This window comes from Cibotium barometz, chromosome 31, assembly GCF_041138505.1.
Source record: "Cibotium barometz isolate CiBa-2024 chromosome 31, ASM4113850v1, whole genome shotgun sequence".
NCBI classification, from domain to species: domain Eukaryota; kingdom Viridiplantae; phylum Streptophyta; class Polypodiopsida; order Cyatheales; family Cibotiaceae; genus Cibotium; species Cibotium barometz.
Window position 1 is genome coordinate 34,760,187 of NC_141076.1, and position 22,899 is coordinate 34,783,085.

Genomic DNA, 22,899 nt, shown 5'->3' on the forward strand with positions numbered 1-22,899 from the left:
AAAAAACACAAAAGCGAAGCAAAAGCTAAGCCTAGCTTTTGGGGATTTTTTGGCTTTTGGGAAACCTTTATAAACCCCTCAAGTGGGCTTCTTGCCACACATCTCTCAAGTTCTCAAGTTTTCAAGCTCTCAAGCTCTCAAGTTCCCGTGCACTTTTGTTGTGCAAAGATCGAATTTTCTCTCCACGTACCCTCTTCACGATGTCGACCCAAGAATCAGAGTTGGAGCCCTTTGTGGAACGCGAAGGCTTGCTGGCTACGGACGGTACCAATGCTGATCTTTTTGACGATTTTGTGTCAAAATCAGATTTCCAAGAGTTCAAAGTAGCTCTAGAAGCTTCTTCGACGGAACGTCAGGCACAAATTGCAGCCCAGATGCAAGCTTTGCAGAACTCCATCGCTCTATTGACCACTACCCTCTCTACTTTCTCGGGTATGGATACCTTGGCTTCAGCTTTAGGCCCCAACATTACTCCGGAACCGTTCGGGGGCGAGCAAAAACAGCGAACCAAGGAGATCGTGGACACGTGGCTACACAAGTGGCAAGTTCACTTTCAGTTTCATCCATATGATGATGGAAAGAAGATCCAGTTAGCAGCAGGTTTCCTGTTCGGCAAAGCTTTGCTTTGGTGGAAGGAACTCAACCCTAAGCCAACGACTTGGGCACAATTCGAAGACGTTTTCAAGAAAGAATTCCTCAAGAAAGAGGATGATTATGATGTTGTTGCCCGGTTTTCAGCTTTGACCATGACCTCGCAGCACCTCACTTATGAGGTCTACCTCCAGAAGTTTCGTGACTTGCAGATGAAAGCTACAAAAATGGATCCCACTACTCTGTTGGGGTTTTTCGTAGTTGGTTTACCAGACTCGTACCGATTACAGGTTAAAAATAACAAATGTAAAACTTTGGACGAGGCCATTCATTCAGCTCGTATCTATGATGATACGATGGTCTCTTCCAAATCGAAACCCGTTACCGAGAAGGGGAACAAGCATAAAAGAAAGTTCTCCGCACCTATGGCTAACACGACAGAAGGAAAGTCTTCGGACCAACCTTCGAAGAGTTCCAGTTCGACACCAGCGAAGAAGAAACGACTCGTTAGGGCTTTGAAGTTCAAGAAGGAAGGACGTTGTTTTATCTGTGAAGAAAAAGGACACATGCGTAACGAGTGCCCGAAGCAAAAGGGTACCAAGTCAAACGCAGGACCCAAGCCAAAGGCAGCTAACCAGTTGTCTTTGACAGGTACGTCAATTACTGGACTTTCTCGCCCTAGTACTTGTTCTGATTGTCTGTTCAATTCTAAAGTATTTGTCTTGCATGCATAGTTGCAAAAAAACGCGTTTCAAACTTTAGGCTACTCGTTTGAAACGTGCAAACGTTTCAAACGTTTGAAACGCGTTTTTTTGCTGGGCCAGTTTTTTTTTATGATAGAAAACGTACGATGCAGTATCTCCTGGCATTTCAGTTTTGAAAGTGACGCTTGAAAGAGACGTTTCCAGCCTTTGAAGTCTTCCAGGTTTGCTTGCACCCCTACCTACGCACCAGTCCTTCTCCCCCGGCCCCTACGCACCGTAGGTAACAGGTTTGTACTAACCCTAAATCCTGATTTTTTCTGATTTTGGACCAAATTTCAGATTTGAAATTTGGGCATTTTTTGCCAGGTTGCCTACATTGGTGCATGCACACCTTGCCTACGCACCAAGCCTACTCCTCCGGCCCCTACGCACCCTGCTTCTCAGGTTTTTAATAACCCTAAATGCTGATTTTTTCTGATTTTGGACCAAATTTCAGATTTGAAATTTGGGCATTTCTTGCCAGGTTGCCCAAATTTCTTCATTCATTCATCATGCCTCGGGCTAAGGATGCCATGTGGAACCACGTAACTCCTGTGAGCAGATATGGGGGTTCAGGCACAGAAAGGTGGAAATGCAATTTTTGTGCCAAAGTGTCAGGTGGGTCTATTATTAGGGTAAAGGCCCATTTTACAGGAGTAAGAGGGGAAGGCATTGGCCCTTGCAGTCAAGTACCAAGAGAGGTTGTAGCGTCTCTTCAGCAATGGAAGAGAGAACATGAAGCAGCAAAGGGAATTCAGCCTATTGATGATGATGTACAGGATACAGATTCTGTAGGTGATGTGTCCAAAAGAGCTAGGACAGAGGATGATTTGCAGAGTCAAGCAGGTGGGTCTAGCTCCATTCCTGTAGCCCACAGATCTTCATTGCCCACCGTGCCTTCTCTAAAGAGGGCAGGCATTAAAGCAGGCATACAAAAGCAAGCTGTCAAGGAGGCCACACGTGAATTGACAAAGTTGTTTATACAATGCGCTTTGTCATTTCACGTCGTGCGTACTCCTCGTTGGAAGAAGGCCATTAAAGCTATCAGCCGCATTGGGTATGAGTGGGAGGGTCCATCTTATGAGTCCCTTCGCAAAACCCACTTAAGGAAGGAGAAGAAGGCAGTGGAGCTTGAGATGGAGCCTTTGAAGGCAACCTGGCAGAAATATGGATGCACATTGCTTTGTGATGGCTGGACAGACATGAGAAAGAGAAATGTATATAACATTTTGGTGTCCTGTTGTAAGGGCACAATGTTTTTGCGTGCCATTGATGCCTCGGTTCCAGGTACAGTTGTTACTGGAGCATTCATATGGAGACATTTGCGTGAGGCAGTGCTAGAGATTGGCCCAGAGAACATAGTGCAGGTAGTTACAGATAATGGGTCAAATTGTGTATCTATGGGCAGGATGTTAGAGGATGAGTTTCCAAAGATAGTGTGGACTCCATGTGCATCACACAGCTTGGACCTCTTGATAGAGGATGTGGCCAAAATTGGGTGGATTGCCGACCTCTTTAGTACTTCTCGGAGCATGGTGAAGTTTGTCACCAAGAGGCCAAAGGTTTTAGCTATGTTTCGTGCACACAGTGATTTGGAGTTGTTGAAGCCCTCAAACACCAGGTTTGCTTACATGCTCATTGTGGTTGAGAGGCTTGTGCGGGTCCGTACAGGTTTACTCCGCACTGTTGTCTCTCAGGAGTGGATGGCATGGGATGATAGAGAGCATCCCAAGGCAGTAGCATTTGTGCGCGCGGTAATGCGAGACACTTGGTGGGCTGAGGCCCTTGCACTTGTCACGGCCACTCAGCCTATATATAGTGTGCTTCGCATTACGGACATGGAGGGCAGCACCCTTGGACTCTTATATGAGTTCATGGACCGCATTGGAGAGGCCCTAGATCGATGCACTATACTATCAGCTGAGAGGTATGTATCATTGTATGTCATTGTTGTTCTTTTAGTTGCCAGTGGCCACATTATACATTGATATTAATTCCATGCTTCCAAGTGTCGTTGAACAGGATCCAGGACATCAGGGAGGTGTGGAACCGTAGATGGGATTGGTTTCATAGGCCAATCCATGCGGTTGCCCATATACTACACCCACTATGGCGGAATGAGGAGCAGTTCAACAATGAGGAGCTAGAAGAGGGATGGCAGTCTTACATCCAGACCTGGACTGGAGGTGATGTTCAGCTCCTCAGGAAGTTAGAGGATGAGCTCCTAGTATTTCGGAATGGGAGTCATGCCTTTGGGAGAGCCACTGCAGTTTTGAGAGAGACTCAGCTTCAGCCAGTCTCTTGGTGGGAGAAATATGGCATCGGTACTCCAGTTCTGGTAAGTGCCCACTGACAAGTTACAACTTACATGTAATAAGTTTGCACTTTGAAGTAACAACTTAGTACTTACAACTTATATAAGTTGTTTCTTCTTATTATTTATAAAGTTTTCTGTTATCTTTTGACAGAAACGCCTTGCATTACGAGTCCTCTCACAGGATTGCAGCTCTGGTCCATGTGAGAGAAACTGGAGCACATGGGCCCTCTTCCATACAAAGAAGAGGAACAAATTGTCCACTGCTCAATTAGAACGGTTGGTGTATTGTCATTGCAACCTCCGTTTAATTGAGCAGCAAGGCAATCCCATTGAGCCGCGCCAAGTGAATGTCGACAAGATCGACATAGAGAAAGTGAAGGACGTACCAGAGATCCCTGCTGAGGAGCGCGACATCTATGCCATGCTATACGAGGAGATGATGGCACCAGCTACTATGACACGATCACGGGCACCGACATCAGCAGATCATGCATCTACGAGTGCTGAGGCTGAGGCTGAGGCTTCATCTTCTTACGACACAGACTCACATTCCTCAGAGGAGGATGATGCTGAGTAGTTACTAGTTACTACTAGTGACTCTTGACTCTTGACACTTGAGTCTAGAGTTGAGAGTCCAGACTCCAGACATTGGAGACCATTTGTTTTTTCAGAGTTTTTGTATTTGGTCTTTCGGTACAGACATCTGTATTTCAGATTTCAGATTTATCATTTGACACTATTCACTAGTGCTTAGTATGTTGCTTAGTATGTTGTAAGTTGTAACTTGTAACTTCAAACTGGTTATGCTATTAATAATTATATGGGTTTTTGCCATCTATGATCTAATTCCTGATTCCTGAAGACTGCCATGTATCATGTATGATGTATCATGATTCATGTTACATGTATGATCATTGTATGATGTAAATTGTAATCATGTATGATGTATTAAGAATCAGGATTCAGTATGAAATTTGAATCATGGATTCATCATTCATGACGTATCATGATTCATGTATATGAAAGTTGAATGTAGATTTTAGCATTAAACTGTACCAAACATAAATTTATGGACACCCCCCTAAAAAAAACCTGGAAAAAACACCTGAAAAAAAATTTGAAAAAAACTTTTAAAAAACTTTTGGAAATTTGTTTGAAACGTTTTTGAAACGTTTCAAACACGTTTCAAAAACGCGTTTCAAAAAACGTGTGGCAACTATGGCTCAGCCTTCTGTTTTCTGCAGCCAATCGCGCATGGGACCACAAAGATCACTGTGTATAAGCTGCAACTTTGCAGTTGCTCATAGAGCCTGATCTCGTGGAAAGGAAAACCGATGCATTTTTCCCAAAATACTCCTTCACTGCCTTCCCAAGAGAAAAGCTTCTGTGCACTGTAGCTGCAGCCTGCCCTAGTACAAGAGAGAGAGTGTCCATATGCTGTTCAGCCCTATGCACCTGCAGTTCAGCCGGTTCAGCAGACGATTGCAAAGAGAGAGAAAAAGCCCCCTTGCTGTAGCCTGACTGCTGCGGTCCAGCACACGTGCCCGCCTTCCCTGCAGCCCAACCAGCGAGACAGAGAGGAAAAACTTGTGTTGCTGCCCGACCAGCCTGCTAGTCTTTTCCACAAACAAAAGCACTCTCTTTTATTAATTTGGAGCTGCAGTCGACTTCTTCCAAAAGAAGCCTCCTCCCAAAAATAGCGTAACTCTTCCCCAAAAGGGCCAGACCTTACAAAGGTTGTTCTTTTATTTTTTAAGGTTTTAAACGTTTGTCCCCTTTTCCACATGGGGTTATATAAAAAGAACCTTGTTAAAACCTTGAGTCCTTTTTAACTCCCAAACTGATGCCATTCACACTGTCCACCATGTCTCCATGCACACCCGCATACTGTCAAGAGAAAAACACAGGGTCGTGACATTTAACATCTTGTGCCTTTTTCTTTTGTGCACGTCCCCTTACCACCTCTCTCTCTCTCTCTCTCTCTCTCTCTCACCGGCAGCTCCACATTTTCTCTTTGCTAGATGCAACCTCTTCCGTTGCTTTCTTCAGCAGGCCCTTTTTCTCTTTCTTTGACTTATGACACCTTTTCCACTCTCTTGGACACACCTCCCAAATAAATGATTGCTTTCTCGTGAAGTGCCCCTTTAAGAACTGCCAACATACCATTGCACTATTTTTTCTTCGCCTGCCCCCCTTCTACGTTCACATCTCCCACCCCTTTCCCCCCCTTCTCGCCTTCCCTTCATGGCCTCTCCCTCCTCATCCAACGGCTTTGGCATGGGGTGGCCTATCCTTCCTTCTACGACAACGTAGATGGGTGATAAGTGATGTGGCACATGTGTTCGGTTGACACATGTTTGCTTGACACGTGTTTAAGCCTTCTCTTTCGACTCCCTACTTCTTGACTTCCTGCGATGGCCGCTTCCAACCTCTTCCACGGCTTGGCCTAAGGTGGCATATCTATTCGACAACTCCTCCTCAGTTGCATTCACCGAGATGGTGAAACTTTTAGTGGTGAGTGATTTGTAGCTTTCCGCCCTGCCACATGTTTAGTTGACAAGTTTCAGCTGCAAAATGGCCATAGGTGCCCTGTAGACAAGTGTCGATTGTCCAACTGACAATGCGGGTCGTCCACGTGACAAGTGCCCTGTAGACAAGTGTCGATTGTCCAACTGACAATGCGGGTCGTCCACCAGTAGTCGTGACAAGTGGCACCTTAAGGTGGCGATTCATTGATGGAAGTCCCTACCGACAAGCAACCTCTTTGTTGGCTACGTGCGCTCCATGACATTTATTAGGTCTCTCCTACGTGCCACTTGCACACCATCAACAAGCGGGTGGTACATCCCCAATATTCGCAATTAGTGGGAGGCTGCACCGACGATCCCTAATATTTTTAAACATTTAGTGGTAGGTTGCATAGGAATCATCCACGTTCAATGACAGGCACTTCATGGCCCAAACGCACAGTGGTTGAATCACTTGTATAAATGAGCAACCTTGGGATTGCCAAGACGATCGATCGATCAAGTTTAGTGAATGAATGCAATTGTTCTTCCTCTTCATTGTTTGTTTTACTCCGTGTATCTTCCCTTAAAGTGTGTTCTATTGAAGTGTTGCTTGTGGTCGCTGTCTGGACCCAGGAGGTGGAGGACACCAACATGGTTGTTTCTCGTATCGGTATGATCCTATTCGTACGGTATGGTTTCGTATGATATCATACGGAATGATTTTTTTTTTGTTTTTTTTGCCCCCCTCCCCCACCTTGAATTTTTTTTTTCCAAATGCTCAACAAAAATAGAAATCCTGCTCAACGAAGATCCCAAATGCCCGCAATACTTTGCAGCTTTCGTGTCCACTCAACATTCCATATGGGGTTGTTGAGAGACCCAAAAAATCTGGCAAGGTAGACTGGTAGTGTACACTTTATTGGTAGGATGAGAGAATCTTGCTACATCACTTGATTGGAAGGATGAGGAGAGAATCCTTTTACATCACTTGGAGATCCCTGGTATAGGTAGGCTAGACAGTGAGATCCTGAAGTTATGTACGAGGGAGAAGATTTAGACACGGCCATTTTGATCTACAGAGGAGTCCCTAAACCTATCACCCTAGATGCATTGCCCGTATCTGTGCAAGGACGGTCCCTTAGTCATAAACACTACATTGAGAGACCTTAGGTATCACATTACCCATGCAGGCTCTTTTTTGGAGACAATCGGGAGATCCAACTGGGAGAGACACATCTCCATGTTCTGGTTCCTCAAGCATTGTGGACTCTTCCCTCACATTCAAGCTTGAAGCTCCATAGTTTGTAAGTGAAAAAAAAACCGCATTTTATCGTATGGTATCCCAAAATTTCATAGTGTACCAAAAATTCCCATACGGTATCGTATTTTTGTACCGTGACAACTATGGATACCGATATAATCGATCTTGTGGACCCTCCACGAGCTGCTCCGGACCTACCTCGCCCGAGAGGAGTTACCTCGGACCGAGCCTCCGCACTCTAGCGTGCCCGACGCCCTCGCCTCCCCGGCCACTAGCCATGATCACCTCATCAGCTCCAGATCCAAGACATGCTCCACCGCCATCGAGCTACCTTTCCACGTGACAGTTGAGGGAGACCTCTCGGTCATACTCATTAGCCCCATGCTTGATATTTTGGAGAGTGGTATACCATCCACTTTGAGCTGATGCTGCTCTCATGTTTCTATGTTCTTCGCAAGCCATCAGTACCTCATGACATTATCCGAGCAGAGTTTGCTGCGCCTCTTATGATGGTAGAGGCCATATTCCAGACTATATGCCTGCTAGATAGATTCAGAGAGATGCCACAGTCAGATTGTCATATAGAGCTTTTGAGGCATCTAGACAGTTGGCTGCGGCATGAGAGAGAGGATCATGGTATGCACAGGTCACACATTGGTTCTCACAGCATGGCCTAGACATGGTATACATCAATGAAGGGGGGTGTCCACAGCTCCTTGAAGAACATGTCTGGGTCTGCTCTGAAGCGAGCCAATCGCTCCGCACCCTCTCTGTGAAACTGAGCTCTGATCTCTGTCATCTCGCTCTGGTATAGGCGTGGTGTCCGAAAGCCAAGTGTCTTCTGTCTCCTGCGGGCTCTGAGTGTCTTTGCTCTCTGGAGAGTAATTCCCTGCTGTGTAGCGGCTGAGAGGGGGGTGGATCTCTGAAAAAATGTAGTAACCTCTGTCTATCGTCCCCCCTCTGGAGCTGTCTGAGCCTGTAATGATGTCTCTCTATGACACAGTATGTCTAGAATGAATCTCCCCAGTATGCGCTGGTCTGCTGCCTCAAAGATCTAGCGTAGGGAATGTGGCTCTCTGAATAAAATGGAATGTCTCTCTCTGATGGCTGTATATGCTCTGCATCTGCATACATAATGCTCCTCACTCTCCAGCTCCTCTGCACAATCTGCATACCCTCTCCTCTCGGGGGATCCGTGCTGCTCTGCCAGTCTCGATCACCAATCGATGTGATGAGACTCTAAGCTGACCAATAGCTACTCGGGAGCCATGTGGTAAAAAGCCCTCCATGTATCTAGGCCTCTCTATAAATCCATCATCAATGATAGTCATGAAGTGATCTCTGTAGTATAGCATCTTTGATGGCTGTGTAGGCGATATCCATGTCTCTCATGTATAGAGCTGCCATAGGTCCTGTCTCAATACTCTGTTCCTCTCACTATGAGAGACGGATATGTGGTGCATCCCTGTCATACTGAAATGGTGGTAGATGATCCATTTTATACTCCCAGTATGGTACAGGATGGAGCTAGCTAGGTTGCATATCATGATTGTATACTCCATGCATATAGCTTTGCATTCTCCTAGTAGTAGAGCTCCATCCCCTCCCCCACTCATTGTACTTATTGCACACCCAGATTCAGCTTTTTAGTTTAGTACTTTTTCATTTTGTTGGGATGACAGAGGATACCCCACACAGGTACGCTGATTTGTCTCATAGGCCGAGTTCGGTCTTTTGGAAGATGTTAATAAAATCTCTCTCTCTCTCTCTCTCTCTCGGGAGGGGATCAGAGAGGGAGAGACACCTTCAGAGGCAGATTACAGACTTATTTCGACCAGAGATTGAGCAGTCAGGCCAGCAGGCATTGCAGCTAGCCCCAGAGTATAGCCGCACTAGAGGTACACTAATTGATCGGGCTATAGAGCTGGGGCGGTCCAGGTGCCCCAAGATGAGAGGCCCATCTCGACACCGGCGGAGACTACAACAGAGGATCAGGACCATACTAGCACGGCATGGGAGACGTCCAGTCAGAGTACTCACCATGGAGGACATTGAGGATATCCGCCATCGACCGATGAGAGACTTCTTTGGATAGTGATGTGTATGATGCTTACCTTTGTTGCTGGAGTTTTCCTCCCAGATGTTATCCATTAGGAGCTCCTAGTATCGTACCTTTCCTCATAGTTATTTCAGTTCCAGTTAGTTGTTTTTAGCTTTTCTTACACAGACATTGTATCAGATCCACCAATTGTTGTAACCTTTTTGGTCTCATAGGTCATTTTGGCCTTTTGAAGACGTTAATATATCATTTCATTTCATTTCTCTCTCTCTCTCTCTCTCTCTCTCTCTACTATTGATCACATTTTCACCCTGAGATGCCTGATTGACCAAACTCGGGCACGGAGACAGAGACTATTGCTGTTTTGTGGACTTCCGCAAAGCCTTCGACATAGTCCCGAGAGAGCGCCTCTTCCACCGCTTACAGACACTGGGCATATCCCCGACATGATGTGGGGGATTTATAGATTATATGAGCAAGTGTTTGGACGAGTTAGATGCCCAGGGGGACTATCAGATATGATTGCTAGCACCATTGGTGTGAAGCAGGGCTGCCCTCTCTCCCCGACACTCTTTGGCTTATACATCGACGAGGTAGCAGACTACATCATACACGGAGGAGGCTCTGGGATTGACATCTCAGGTACGAGTTTACACATTCTATTATATGCTGATGATATCATTCTTGTGTCAGATACTCGGACAGGGCTACAAAGGCATCTACAAGCCCTGGATACTTTCTGTGCGGAGCAAGGACTCACAGTGAACCTTGGAAAAACCAAGGTTATGGTCTTCCATACATTAGCAGCAGTCAGATGCCAGACTATCCTTACACTAGCCCGGGGACAGGTAGAGGTGGTGGGCTCATATGTATACCTTGGGGTCACATTTACGAGTTCATCAGAGAGATTCTCTATGGCACAATCAGCCAGAGACAGAGTGACACGAGGGTACGCAGTACTAGCAATTTTGGAACGCCAGTGTCACCAGGCACACTTTCAGGAGCCCCGTACTAAGGGGTGGCTATTTGATACACTAGTTACTCCAACATTGATGTATGCAGCAGCAGTATGGGCATCAGGCTTGGCTACATCCTCATGGACACAGATAGAGCGCCCTCAGATTTTGATGCTCTCACGGATGATCCGCAGCAAACCTTCAGTACCACATGATATCCTTTGAGCGGAGTTTGCTGTACCACCTATGTTAGTAGAGGCCATGTTCACAGGCACTCAGTGTGACTGAGCATGCATGTACTTGGTATTTTGATAGTGGTGCTTCAAAGCATATTACATCTCGCAGGGATTTGTTTTGTAATGTATGCCCTGTCCCTGTTGGCAAGTCCGTTCAGTGTGCCAATAATGCTTCATATCCAGTTCATGGCATTGGGGAGATTCAGCTCACAGCCATTGATGGCTCTATTCTTCGCCTTACAGATGCCTTATATGTACCAGGGATAAAGAAAATGCCTTATATGTACCAGGGATAAAGAAGATGCCTTATATGTACCAGGGATAAAGAAGAATTTGTTGTCCATTTCTTCTTTAGCACAGTGTGGTATGCAAGTCAACTTTGATGATGACAAATGCATGGTCAGAGACAAAGCTAATGCTCTGACCTTGATGCTTACTGGTACATTATGTCATGGACTCTATCAGTTGGATGCATTTCAGCCAGTGGATCAGTCTGCTTATCATGCATTCACTCTTACTCCAGCTATGGTTGATGCGGAGTTATGGCATGCTCGCATGGGGCATGTAAATTTTGGCAGTCTTATGCTTATGCAGCGACATAACATGTTGACAGACCTACCTCTTATGGAGAAGCCTCCAGATCACATATGTGAAAGATGAAGTCATTAGGAGGTTGCTTCTATTTTGCTACATTTATTGATGGCTTCTCTCGTATATGCTGGGTCTATCCGTTGACACGGAAATCATAGGTATATGATGCATTTTTGGCCTTTGTAGCACTTGCTGAAACAGAGTCAGGATGCAAGGTTAAGACCCTCCGTTCTGACCGAGGGGGGGAATATGTGTCACACATGTTGAATTCCTTTCTTGAGAGTAGAGGTATCAAGCATCAGTATACTACTCCTTATACTCCACAGCAAAATGGGGTTGCAGAAAGGAAGAATCGGTCACTCATGGAGATGGCCAGATGTATTTTAAAGGCAAAGAAGCTACCACATGTCTTTTGGGTGGAAGTTGTTATGTGTGCTTGTCATATTTTGAATCGATGTCCCACAAAGGCATTGGTTTCCATTACTCCTTTTGAGGCTTGGCATGGCCGCAAGCCTTCAGTATCACACTTTCATACTTTGGGTGTCTTGCATATGCACACATACCCAAAGAGTTGAGGAGGAAGTTGGATGATAAAGCCACAAATTTATTTTTGTTGGGTACAGCCGTGAGAGCAAGGGCTACCGGTTATATGACCCACTGTCCTAGAAGATATTCACTAGTCGGGATGTGATTTTTGATGAAAAATCAGAAATATCCATGGCTAGTTATGATGCAGATCAGGCTGAAAATGATGTGTTTGAAGGCCTACTACCTATGGAGTTTCATTCCACAGTTGGTGATCCAACCCATGAGGGTGCAGGGCAGCCAGCTAATCATGAAGGTGGTGCAGAAATTCAGCAGGAGATTGAGCCAGAAGTTGAGCCAAATATGGGGCAACAGGCTCCACAGGTCAGACATATACCTAGATGGTATTTGAGGACATTACAGGACAGCCATCTAGAGGCTCCTCTTGCTGGCCGTACTCGTAGGGAGACACGGACCAATGAGCATGCACACATCATGGATTTAAATATGGTTATGGCAGCTAGTTTACAGGATGATGATGAGCCTGATTCATTTGTGGATGCACGAGACAATGTGCATTGGAACAAAGCCATGCAAGATGAACTTGAATCTATTAAAAAGAATCAAACATGGGATTTGGTTGATCTGCCCAAAGGCAAGAAAGCCATTGGTACTAAGTGGGTCTATAAGTTGAAAAGACATGCAGATGGATCCATTGACAGGTACAAAGCCCGTCTAGTTGCAAAGGGCTATGCACAGAAGAAGGGCATTGATTATGAGGAGACATTTGCTCCTACATCCCGTATGTCGACACTTAGGAGTGTCATTGCATTGGCTGCACATCGTGGTTGGGTTGTTCATCAGTTGGACATCGAGACTACTTTCCTACATGGGGACCTCGAGGAGGAAGTTTATGTACATCAGCCCATAGGTTTTGTAGAACATGGTCATGAAGGGAAAGTATGCAGGCTGAAAAAGGCCTTGTATGGTTTGAAACAAGCTCCACGAGCTGGGTATGCAAAGATAGATGCATTCCTGCTCACTCAAGGCTTTGTGAACAGTCCATCAGGAGCCACTTTGTATGTAAAGAAAGAAGAGAAAGATCTGTTGGTCATCAGTCTTTATGTAGATGATCTTTTGCTCATGGGACAAATGATGACAAAATTGCAGCTTTTAAAGAGATACTGCCAACAGACATTTGCCATGTCTGATTTGGGGCTCGTACACTACTATTTGGACATACAGTTTGTGCAGGATAACAGAGGCATTGGGTTGTTGCAATCTCGGTATGTTACTAAACTTTTGGAGAAGTTCAAATTTCAGGATTGCAAGCACTCCTATGGAGCCTGGGATGAAACTGTCACTACAAGATGACAGTATTTTATTTGATGCCACTATATATGCTCAGGCTGTTGGGTGTCTTATTTACTTGTGTACTACACGGCCAGATATTCAGTATGCCGTATCTCAGTTGAGCAGATTCATGCACAGCCCGCGATTGTCACATTGGCAAGCTGTGAAGCGTGTATTTCGGTATTTGCAGGGTACCTTGTCTTGCTTTATCCTGAGGGTGGTGACATGCAGCTATATGCTTACAGCGATTCAGATTGGGCTGGTGATTTTGATACTAGACATTCCACTAGTGGAAATTGTTTCTTTCTTGGCTCTTCATGGATTTCTTGGCTAAGCAAGAAACTGACCACAGTGGCCACTTCGTCTTGTGAGGCAGAGTACAGAGCAGCTTCACTACTACCGTTGAGTGTGTATGGTTGCGTCGTCTTATGGCTGATATGGATATTTCAGTGGAGGAGCCTACACCTATCTATACTGATAGTCAGAGTGCCATTGCTGTGGCCAGGAATCCTGTGTTTCATGCTCGCACGAAACACATTGAGATTCACTATCACTTTGTTCGGGAGAGACTCCAGGCAGGTGATATCAGTCTGATTTACTGCCCTACAGATTAGAATGTGGCAGACATCTTCACCAAGGCACTACCATGTTCGAAATTCGAAGCATTCCGCACTGCTTTGAATTTGTTTCCTTTTGGTGGATGATGTACAGTGATCACATATCACTCCAGGGGGGTTTGTTGGGTTTTATGCTGACACACTTTAGGTTACATCTTTTATATGTGGCTATTGTACTCCTTTTTATCATTATCATTATATGAGCAAACGTGTTGCTCTCTCTCTCTCACACGCTTCCTGTTGGTGTGCCTTCCAAAACCCTAACCCTAACAACCATTTCCTACAGCTTTTGAGACATCCAGACAGCTTGCTGAGGAGGGACATACCTGGTCATGGTACTCCCATCTGGTACAATGGATATCATCACACAGGATTGATATTGAGCATGTTCCAGACATTTACGGCATCCTCAGATCGGATGTATGACATATTGTACCCAGACTATGGGAGTGGATGGAGTTAGGAGTAGATAACATATCATACTTGTATCACCCCTTCAGCATATAGAGATGCATTAGTAGCCCTAGTACTCCATCCACACCCTCTCGTTTGTACACCACCATTGAGTCCCCTATGGTCGTGTTGTCATACTTGTACATTTTATTCTCACTCCACATTTTCCTCTTGATGACTGGAGGAACATCATTGTGCTACTTGTTTGTCTCATAGGCCAATTTTGGCCTTTTGCAGACGTTAATATATCTTTCTTTCTTTCTCTCTCTCTCTCTCTCTCTCTCTCTCTCTCTCTCTCTTACACAGGCATTGTATCAGATCCACCAATTGTTGTAACCTTTTTGGTCTCATAGGTCCTTTTGGCCTTCTGAAGACGTTAATATATCATTTCATTTCATTTCATAGGTCATTTTGGCCATCAGAGAGAGATATCCTATTTTATTCAGAGAGCCACATTCCCTACGCCAGATCTTTGAGGCAGCAGACCAGCGCATACTGGGGAGATTCATTCTAGACATACAGCGCCACAGAGAGACATCATTACAGGCTCAGATAGCTCCAGAGGGGGGAGGATAGACAGAGGTTACTACATTTTTTCAGAGATCCATCCCACTCCCAGCCCCTACACGGCAGGGAATTACTCTCCAGAGAGCAGACACTCAGAGCCCGCAGGAGACAGAGTACACCTGGATTTCGGACACCACGCCTATACCAGAGAGAGATGACAAAGATCAGAGCTCAGTTTCACAGAGAGGGTGCGGAGCGATTGGCTCGCTTCAGAGCACACCCAGGCATGTTCTTCAGGGAGCTGTGGACACCCCCTTCATTGATGTATACCATTTTATACCCCGAGTATGGTACAGGATGGAGCTAGCTAGGTTGCATATCATGATTGTATACTCCATGCATATAGCTTTGCATTCTCCTAGTAGTAGAGCTCCATCCCCTTCACCACTCATTGTACTTATTGCACACCCAGATTCAGCTTTTTAGTTCAGTACTTTTTCATTTTGTTGGGATGACAGAGGATACCCCATACAGGTACATCGATTTGTCTCATAGGCCGAGTTCGGTCTTTTGGAAGACGTTAATAAAATCTTTCTTTCTTTCTCTCTCTTTCTCTCTCTCTCTCTCTCTCTCTCTCTCTCTCTCTTCGCCCCCCTTTCCCCACCTGCCCTTGCTCAAGCCCCCAAGGCAGCAACATAATCCTATCTGCTGCTCCCTCTTGTCGCCTGTACTTGCCTCCCCACTTGTAGCTGGCCAGACCAAAATCAGTACCAGAAGGGGGACCCCTTCAGTCCAACATGGACAGCTCGCCGGCAACAAGGACTAGAGGTGAGAAGGAGAGGAAATACAACTCGATTTTGGCGAGCACATAGAAGATCAGCGACCCCCATATCAAAACATGCTTGACCACCATGAGAGAAGTATGCAAAATGTAGGATATGGACATTTAGCAGCTACAAAAGAAGCTCGGGAAGCAAGGATATTGATGACCTTAGGCATGAGTTGCGTGCCTCCATGCAAGAGGAAATAGGTGGAAGGAAGACATGCAGGTATACATGGCAACTCAGCTAAGCATGAGGAAATGGTCTAAATGTTGGACGCAAAAACCAGCCACCACACCCCACTAATCATGGAGCTGGCGGCCCAAGCAGCCACCCTTAAAGTGGAAAATGAGACCTTGAGGGCACGTACTCAATTTGAAGAAGGAGAAATTCAACTATCCCTCAAAGGAACGCGCATAGATCCTCGAGTTTGCGGGGTTGGAGACGAGGCAAGCATTCCTTACCAAAAGGCGGGCACTAAAAGGAGAAAAGACTTACCTCAAAGACGATCTCGCACTAGCACAGGCGGCACACAGGAGTGAGTGCATGCCACGCATCTTGGATGCACGGAGGCAGGGAAATGGGCAGTGTACAGTGATGGGAGGGTGATTATCAACGAGCGACGTGCCCAATGACGGTGCGAGACCTATAATACCAAGCTAGAGATTGTGGTTTGGAATTGCAATGGTGCCTTGAGGACATATGCAGGTTTGTTCGAGGAGACATTTAGAGGGAGAGACTTGGTCTTATACACAGAGACACATCAGAGCCAGGGGAGTCGGCTTGCAGAGGTGAGAGGATACAGGTTGGAGTCTGTTCACTGCCCACACCCATGCACAACAGGGGGTATCCGAGGGTCGGGAGGGGTGATTATCAACGAGCGACGTGCCCAATGACAGTGCGAGATCTATAATACCAAGCTAGAGATTGCGGTTTGGAATTGCAATGGTGCCTTGAGGACATATGCAGGTTTGTTCGAGGAGACATTTAGAGGGAGAGACTTGGTCTTATACACAGCGACACATCAGTGCCAGGGGAGTCGGCTTTCAGAGGTGAGAGGATACAGGTTGGAGTCTGTTCAATGCCCACACCCTTGCACAGTAGGGGGTATCCGGGGGTCGGGAGGGGTGACTTTACTATACAAGGAGGAGCTTCAACATTTGATATAGGTGGTCGGGTGGGATGACGCTGCACCGTTTTTGTGGGTGAGGATCTAGATAGAGAGGGCCCGAGACATCTACCTTGCAGTGTGCTACTTTACACCCTCCACTTCTAAATATGCCACCCATGGAAAGTCCCCGTACTTGCGGCTACTAGGCCTTCCATGTAGCCAGTGTTTCCAAATGGGCTACGAAAACAAGCGTAGAGGGGATAGCAAGTAGCTTTTAAGAATGGGCTAGGGCTAGTATTAACAATAACTATCCCTTCTAACATGGGCAACCAATTGCTTTACACATTGCTCTTCATTTCGTGTGAAAAGAAAGTTAAGCAGCACAAAGTGGTGATCGCATTTTATAGAAATACCACATCCGATTCCATTAATTCATCTACAATATTTGTCTAGAGTCGAGCAAAGTTCTAAAAAGCCAAGATTCGTAATCATGCATTAGCTTTTTTTAATGGGATAGGTGTGGGATAATAGCTTTTACAAACAAGCTATAAGGTACTAGCATTGAATCTAATCAGCCCTTATAAGGGTGAAAGCATGACAAGGTGTACATACTATAAGATAAAATATTATAAAAATTCAAGAGTACGAATATCCTATGTGAGAATATTGCTTTAAGAACTTACTTTCACAAAACATTGTATCCAACATAGCCAAACCTCAGAAGTACTCTAGTTTGATGGGATAGGGGTGGGATAATAGCTTTTACAAACAAGCTATAAGGTACTAGCATTGAATCTAATCAGCCCTTATAAGGGTGAAAGCATGACAAGGTGTACATACTATAAGATAAAATAGTATAAAAATTCAAGAGTACGAATATCCTATGTGAGAATATTGCTTTAAGAACTTACTTTCACAAAACATTGTATCCAACACAGCCAAACCTCAGAAGTACTCTAGTTTGACATGCACAAAAATCAAAGTACTCACAAGTACAAAATTAGTACAAAAATAGTATCAAATTTTCCTTGGTCAAAAGGAATACTTTTTTAGACACCCTTTCATGCTTTCATACATAATGTGTGTTGAAATGCACTCTTCTTTGCGCAACAAAGGGCATCTCATGTTTCGTGGATATGTTGGAAAACTTGATGGAAGTCTTGCAGAATAGACTCTCATGTTTGATTGATGTTTGCGTGAAGTTGATCGAGGGTACATGTGCCTGGGTTGGAGACTTCAATGCCCGCACCGCAGGTGCACAGGTACCCTTCTTTGAGACAGATGATCCCATGTACAAGGAGATTGACACAGTGGGTACGGATTTGGAGCGGACATCAGTGGCACATCAGCCCGCACAGACTATGGAGAGTATCTCTTAGTCCATAGTAGATGGTCCGAGGAGCAGAGACTGAGAGTGCCAGGGAAGCCAGGCTAGGAGAGGGCACTCCACACTAGATCAGATCTTTACGCCACGGGGGATCATTGAGAAGGGGAGAGCTCACGAGCATCACATATACTATTGCTTTGTGGATTTCCGCAAAGCTTTTGATACCGTGCCACGGGCCAGACTTATGAGGAGACTGCAGGATATGGGAGTGCCAGCAGAGATGCTTTGGGGGATCATTACACTCTCTGAGTTAGTCAGAGGCAGAGTACGGGCTCCAAAAAGTGACTCAGAGATCATACACAACACTATTGGGAAGAAGCAAGGCTGCCCCTTGTCTCCTACTCTATTTGGTCTATACCATGGTCACCATGAAACTCGTTTCGGTGGCCTTGAAACTCGTTTCATGTTTCGGTGTTGAAACGTTTCTTGCGCATCATTGAAACCATTTCGTTTCATGTGGAACAATATGTTGTGATTTTTTCGTATTGTCATGCATATATCGTTTCGATCTACCGTTTCATTGCACACCTATCCACATTTGAAACATTTCTTTCCAAAATAGATTGTTTCGGCAGCGAAACATTTCAGCAATGAAACGTTTCGTGGTGACCTTGGTCTATACATTGACAAGATCTCGGATTACATAGACAGACAGGGAGGACCAGGAGCACGTTTAGCAAGAGCCATGATACCGATCCTCTTGTATGCAGATGATATTGTTCTTATTTCTGATTCACCAAAGGGGTTGCAGAGGCATTTGGATGCATTACGGGCCTTTTGCGAGGACCCGGACCTCACTGTGAACCTTGGAAAGACCAAGGTCATGATCTTTAACACCTCTTCACAGTGGATAAGTAGATTTGCAGTATAGTTTCATGTAGTGGAGAGCTTGTGGAGTATGTTAGTTACCTCATATGTATACCTTGGGACCACTTTTGCTGGACCTCAGTTCTCAATGCGGAAGGCGGCGGAAGCTAGATTGATGAGGGGATATGCAGCCCTTGGCTCGCTAGAGAGGCAATGCTCACAGATATAGTTTCAAGAGCCGAGGACGAAGCTTTGGCTATTTCATACTCTAGTTACACTTGCACTACTGTATGGGGCCCCCATCTGGGGTCCTAGCTTATACCACAGGAGTAGACAGAGGAGAGAGCCGGCCAAGACAGATAGAGAGGAGGTATATGATGGGTGGAAGCTGATGGAGAGGCCCCTAGTGGCGATGATTAGGAGTAAGCCATGAGTGCCACATGAGATTGTGCGGGCAGATATGGGGGCTGCACCGATAGTTACAGAGGCTGTATTCCAGACAGTGACATACTGGCATAGGCTATGGGAGCTTCCACTTGATAGATACCCCCGGCTAGCCATGGAGTCCTCGAGACAGCTGACACTTGAGGGAGATACAGGGTGTTGGTATGCACAGGTAGGCACTTGGTTTGGCATGCATGGTATGCAGATGGAGGCCCTCCTCTCATTCCAGTATAACATGGAGGCCCCGTCATTTGCTCTTAGTCGCACAGAGCTGAACAGGGTTATCAGGAAGGACATTGCAGACTGGATACTCCGAATGGAGTTCACCTAGTCGTCCACTGGGGACGACGATGGGCTTCTACAGAGATCACCTCCTATGCCTGACAGAGGATGGTTTCATCATCCGCCTATGCTACATGGACACACACCTATCTTTTGGGGTGAGATGTGTGATCGGCTAGATCCGCACCTCGTCCCACCAGCTGAGAGTGGAGACTACTAGATATGGGCCCAAGGCGGCGGCACCAGCAGACAAGATATGCCAGCTCTGTCACACAGAGCCCGAGACAGAGGATCATTACATATGCCAATGCCCTGTATACTATGAGATTCGGGGGAGGTTCCACTGCCTCTTCCGAGCTGGGTTCCGACCACTTTCCAGGCTCATGGACACTACCTGGATGAGAGATGCTTGGGACTTTTTCTTCTAGAGCTCCGTAGACACAGGGAGTCGTTAGTGAGATCCAGATCAATTGTACTTGCTCGAGGACCAGCAGAGAGAGCTCTCACCGACTTCTTCCATACCAACACTCCGAGGGCCGATCCACCCATCATACCCAGACCACAGGCTAGTGCAGGAGCTCGGCCGGGAGGTGTGACACTCAACAGAGCTATATAACCTTTTGGTCTCATAGGTCACTTTGGCCTTTTGAAGACGTTAATATAACATTTCATTTCATTTCATTTCTCTCTCTCTTTCTCTCTCTTTCTCTCTCTTGATGACTGGAGGAACATCATTGTACTACTTGTTTGTCTCATAGGCCAATTTTTGCCTTTTGCAGACGTTAATATATCTTTCTTTCTCTCTCGACTCCCACCCCCTCTCTCTCTCTCAACTTCTCAAGCCTCTCTTTCTCTCTGTCACTAGCCTGGACATTTCCCAGTATGAAACAGGTCTGGTGGACTCAAGGATGTCTAAATATTTGGAAAGTACAAGCTTTGGGAATGGGGGATTATCCTAGAATGACCACACTCCTAAAATTTAGGAGAGTTGCTATTTTTGGCCCGACTCTGATGGAAATTCTGTTCGCATCATTACATCTGGAATTGAGCAGATACCAAGAGTTGGCAAAGTGCCTATGAATGAATGTCTACCGGTTGGGATATTTTTTAGAGGTAAAGATTATGGAAGGACCCATCTCTTAGATTGGGACATGTGGCAAGAAAGTGGACCAAAGTGAGACAAGTGGCCTCACACTTGTGATAAAGTGGATCAAAGTGAGACAAGTGGCCTCACACTTGTCACTTCAGCTATTGTGTGGCTCTCCACTTGTCATTGTAGCCTTCTCTTGCCATTTTAGCTCATGGGAGGCCCAAATCTATAAATTGGAGTCCTCTCTCTTCATTAATAGAGGCTCTCTTGCTGCACACTAGCCTCTACCACCGTTATAGGTTGCCCTCATGATGGCTACTCTCTTTCTCTCTCTCTTGAAGGCTGCCCATGAAGAATACCGGCTGTTGGGGACTGTTTTGGAGGCTTCCATCGCAAAGAAATACTGAAGGCAAGGGTATTCAATCATTTATTATGATTTCTAGCCATTGTACTTGTTGTACCAGCCTTTGTACTTGCTGTACCAACCATTGTATTGGTTGTACCAATCCTTGTACTTGTTGTACCACCCATCGTACCAGCTGCACTAGCTTTTGTACTTGTTGTACCAGCCATTGTACGTGTTGTAGTAGTCATTGTACATGCTGTATCAGCATTTGTACTTGTTGTACATGCTATACCAGCCACCCTATCGGTTGTACCAGCCATTGTACCTGCTGTACCAGCCACTGTATCGGTTGTACCAGCCATTGTACCTGCTATACCGGCTGAATGGAGAGTTATACTTGTTGTACCAGCTCTATTGCATGAAGACCCGTGGTTTTTGGAGAAGTGTACATGAAGTTATTCTCCTTGGGTAGTAAAATACTCAAGGGGGGGGGGGGGGCGGGGAGGGGGGGTCGGTCCATTCCGGCCTCTATGCGGTGTCACACGTGCAAGCTCCACTTTTAGCATTTGTGGATGTTTTGTCTAGCTTTTATGTTTCATGCAAATTGATGATGCTGGATATATGTTATGGTTGTGGCTATGTTTAAATGTTTTAATATGCATTGATGGTATCAACAAGCGTGTCAAAGGCCCTAGTCCCCTGGGCACTCACCGCCGCGAGTTTCACTTTCTCTCTCTTTCAACTGTTAAAGAAAAACCATATTTTATCGTACGATATTCCAAAATTTCACATCGTACGAAAAATTCTCATACAATACCATTTTGTACCGTATGCTATCGTATTTTTGTACCGTGCAACTCTGATGAGTGCGTGATGGAGTGGAGTAGTGTGGCCGCACGTCTCCCTAGCCAAACAAAAACTCTTGGAGGCTTACTGCTATAGAGTGAACCCATGACAACCGATGTCACAAACCCTAATGTTGCCAGGTAGCAAGGTAATACAATACATATATGCGACACTTTTTGCTAAGGGAAATGTCACCAAACTAATACTTATGTGTAGTACACATTTCCAATAACATTTCTATCACAATCTCTCCACCCCCTCCCTTAATGGAAATGTGGATGTACAGAGTTATATCAGATCACGAATTGTGCCAAGCTTAAAGCTTTGCGAAAAGCTTCAAACTTATCTTCGAGAAAAGCTCCTTTGTGAAGATATTTGTCATGTGGTCTGAGTTGGATAATAGACGAGGTTGATGTCACCTATATGAAGTCTCTCTCTAATATATTGATAATGATCCTTAATGTGCTTTGTCCGTGCATGAAAAAGCAAGGGCAATAGCACTTTGACTATTCTATGAGAATAGATGTTGTACCACTCTCTACATTTCTCATGTCTGCCTACAACCTCCTCAACCATATGCATTCTAACGTGGTGGTGAAAACTGTTGTGTACATAAGTTCACGTGAGGATGTCGCCATGTTGGGTTGTGTAGTCTCATGGCATAAAACAATCAAGGTGTTAGTGTTTTGAAGATCCTTTTCATAGCTTTCCAATGTGAAGTGCATGGTCTATGCATAAATTTGCTTAACAGGGAAATACCATAAGATATTTTTGGTCTAGTGTTGCATAGATAAATTAGGCATCCACCAATAACATGTGGATGTAGAGACTATTCTGAAACCCCAAGCTGCTCAGATGGCGCATGTATCTCCTTATACCAAGCACTAGGAGCTTGCTTCAAACCATAAAGAGCCTTTCTTAACGTGCACACTTGCTTTTCGTGTCCTACAACCTCATATCTAGGTGGTTGTTGCATATAAACTACTTCTTGAAGTTCGCCATTCACAAACGGAGTCTTTATAAATTATGTCCAACTAATGCATACC

General features: G+C 45.4%; 2 protein-coding genes across 4 annotated transcripts in view; both read left to right on the forward strand.

Moving 5' to 3' along the window:
• Positions 1 to 22,899, forward strand: part of LOC147620784 (GTP-binding protein) — a 96,412-nt gene that overhangs the window by 32,186 nt on the left and 41,327 nt on the right. The window lies entirely within an intron of this gene.
• On the forward strand, positions 1,847 to 4,394 carry LOC147620785 (uncharacterized). The gene is made up of 3 exons (XM_086825508.1): positions 1,847 to 3,261; positions 3,357 to 3,672; positions 3,803 to 4,394. Exons 1-3 carry the CDS (start codon positions 1,847 to 1,849, stop codon positions 4,226 to 4,228), a joined length of 2,157 nt encoding a protein of 718 aa, XP_086681634.1. The 3' UTR covers positions 4,229 to 4,394.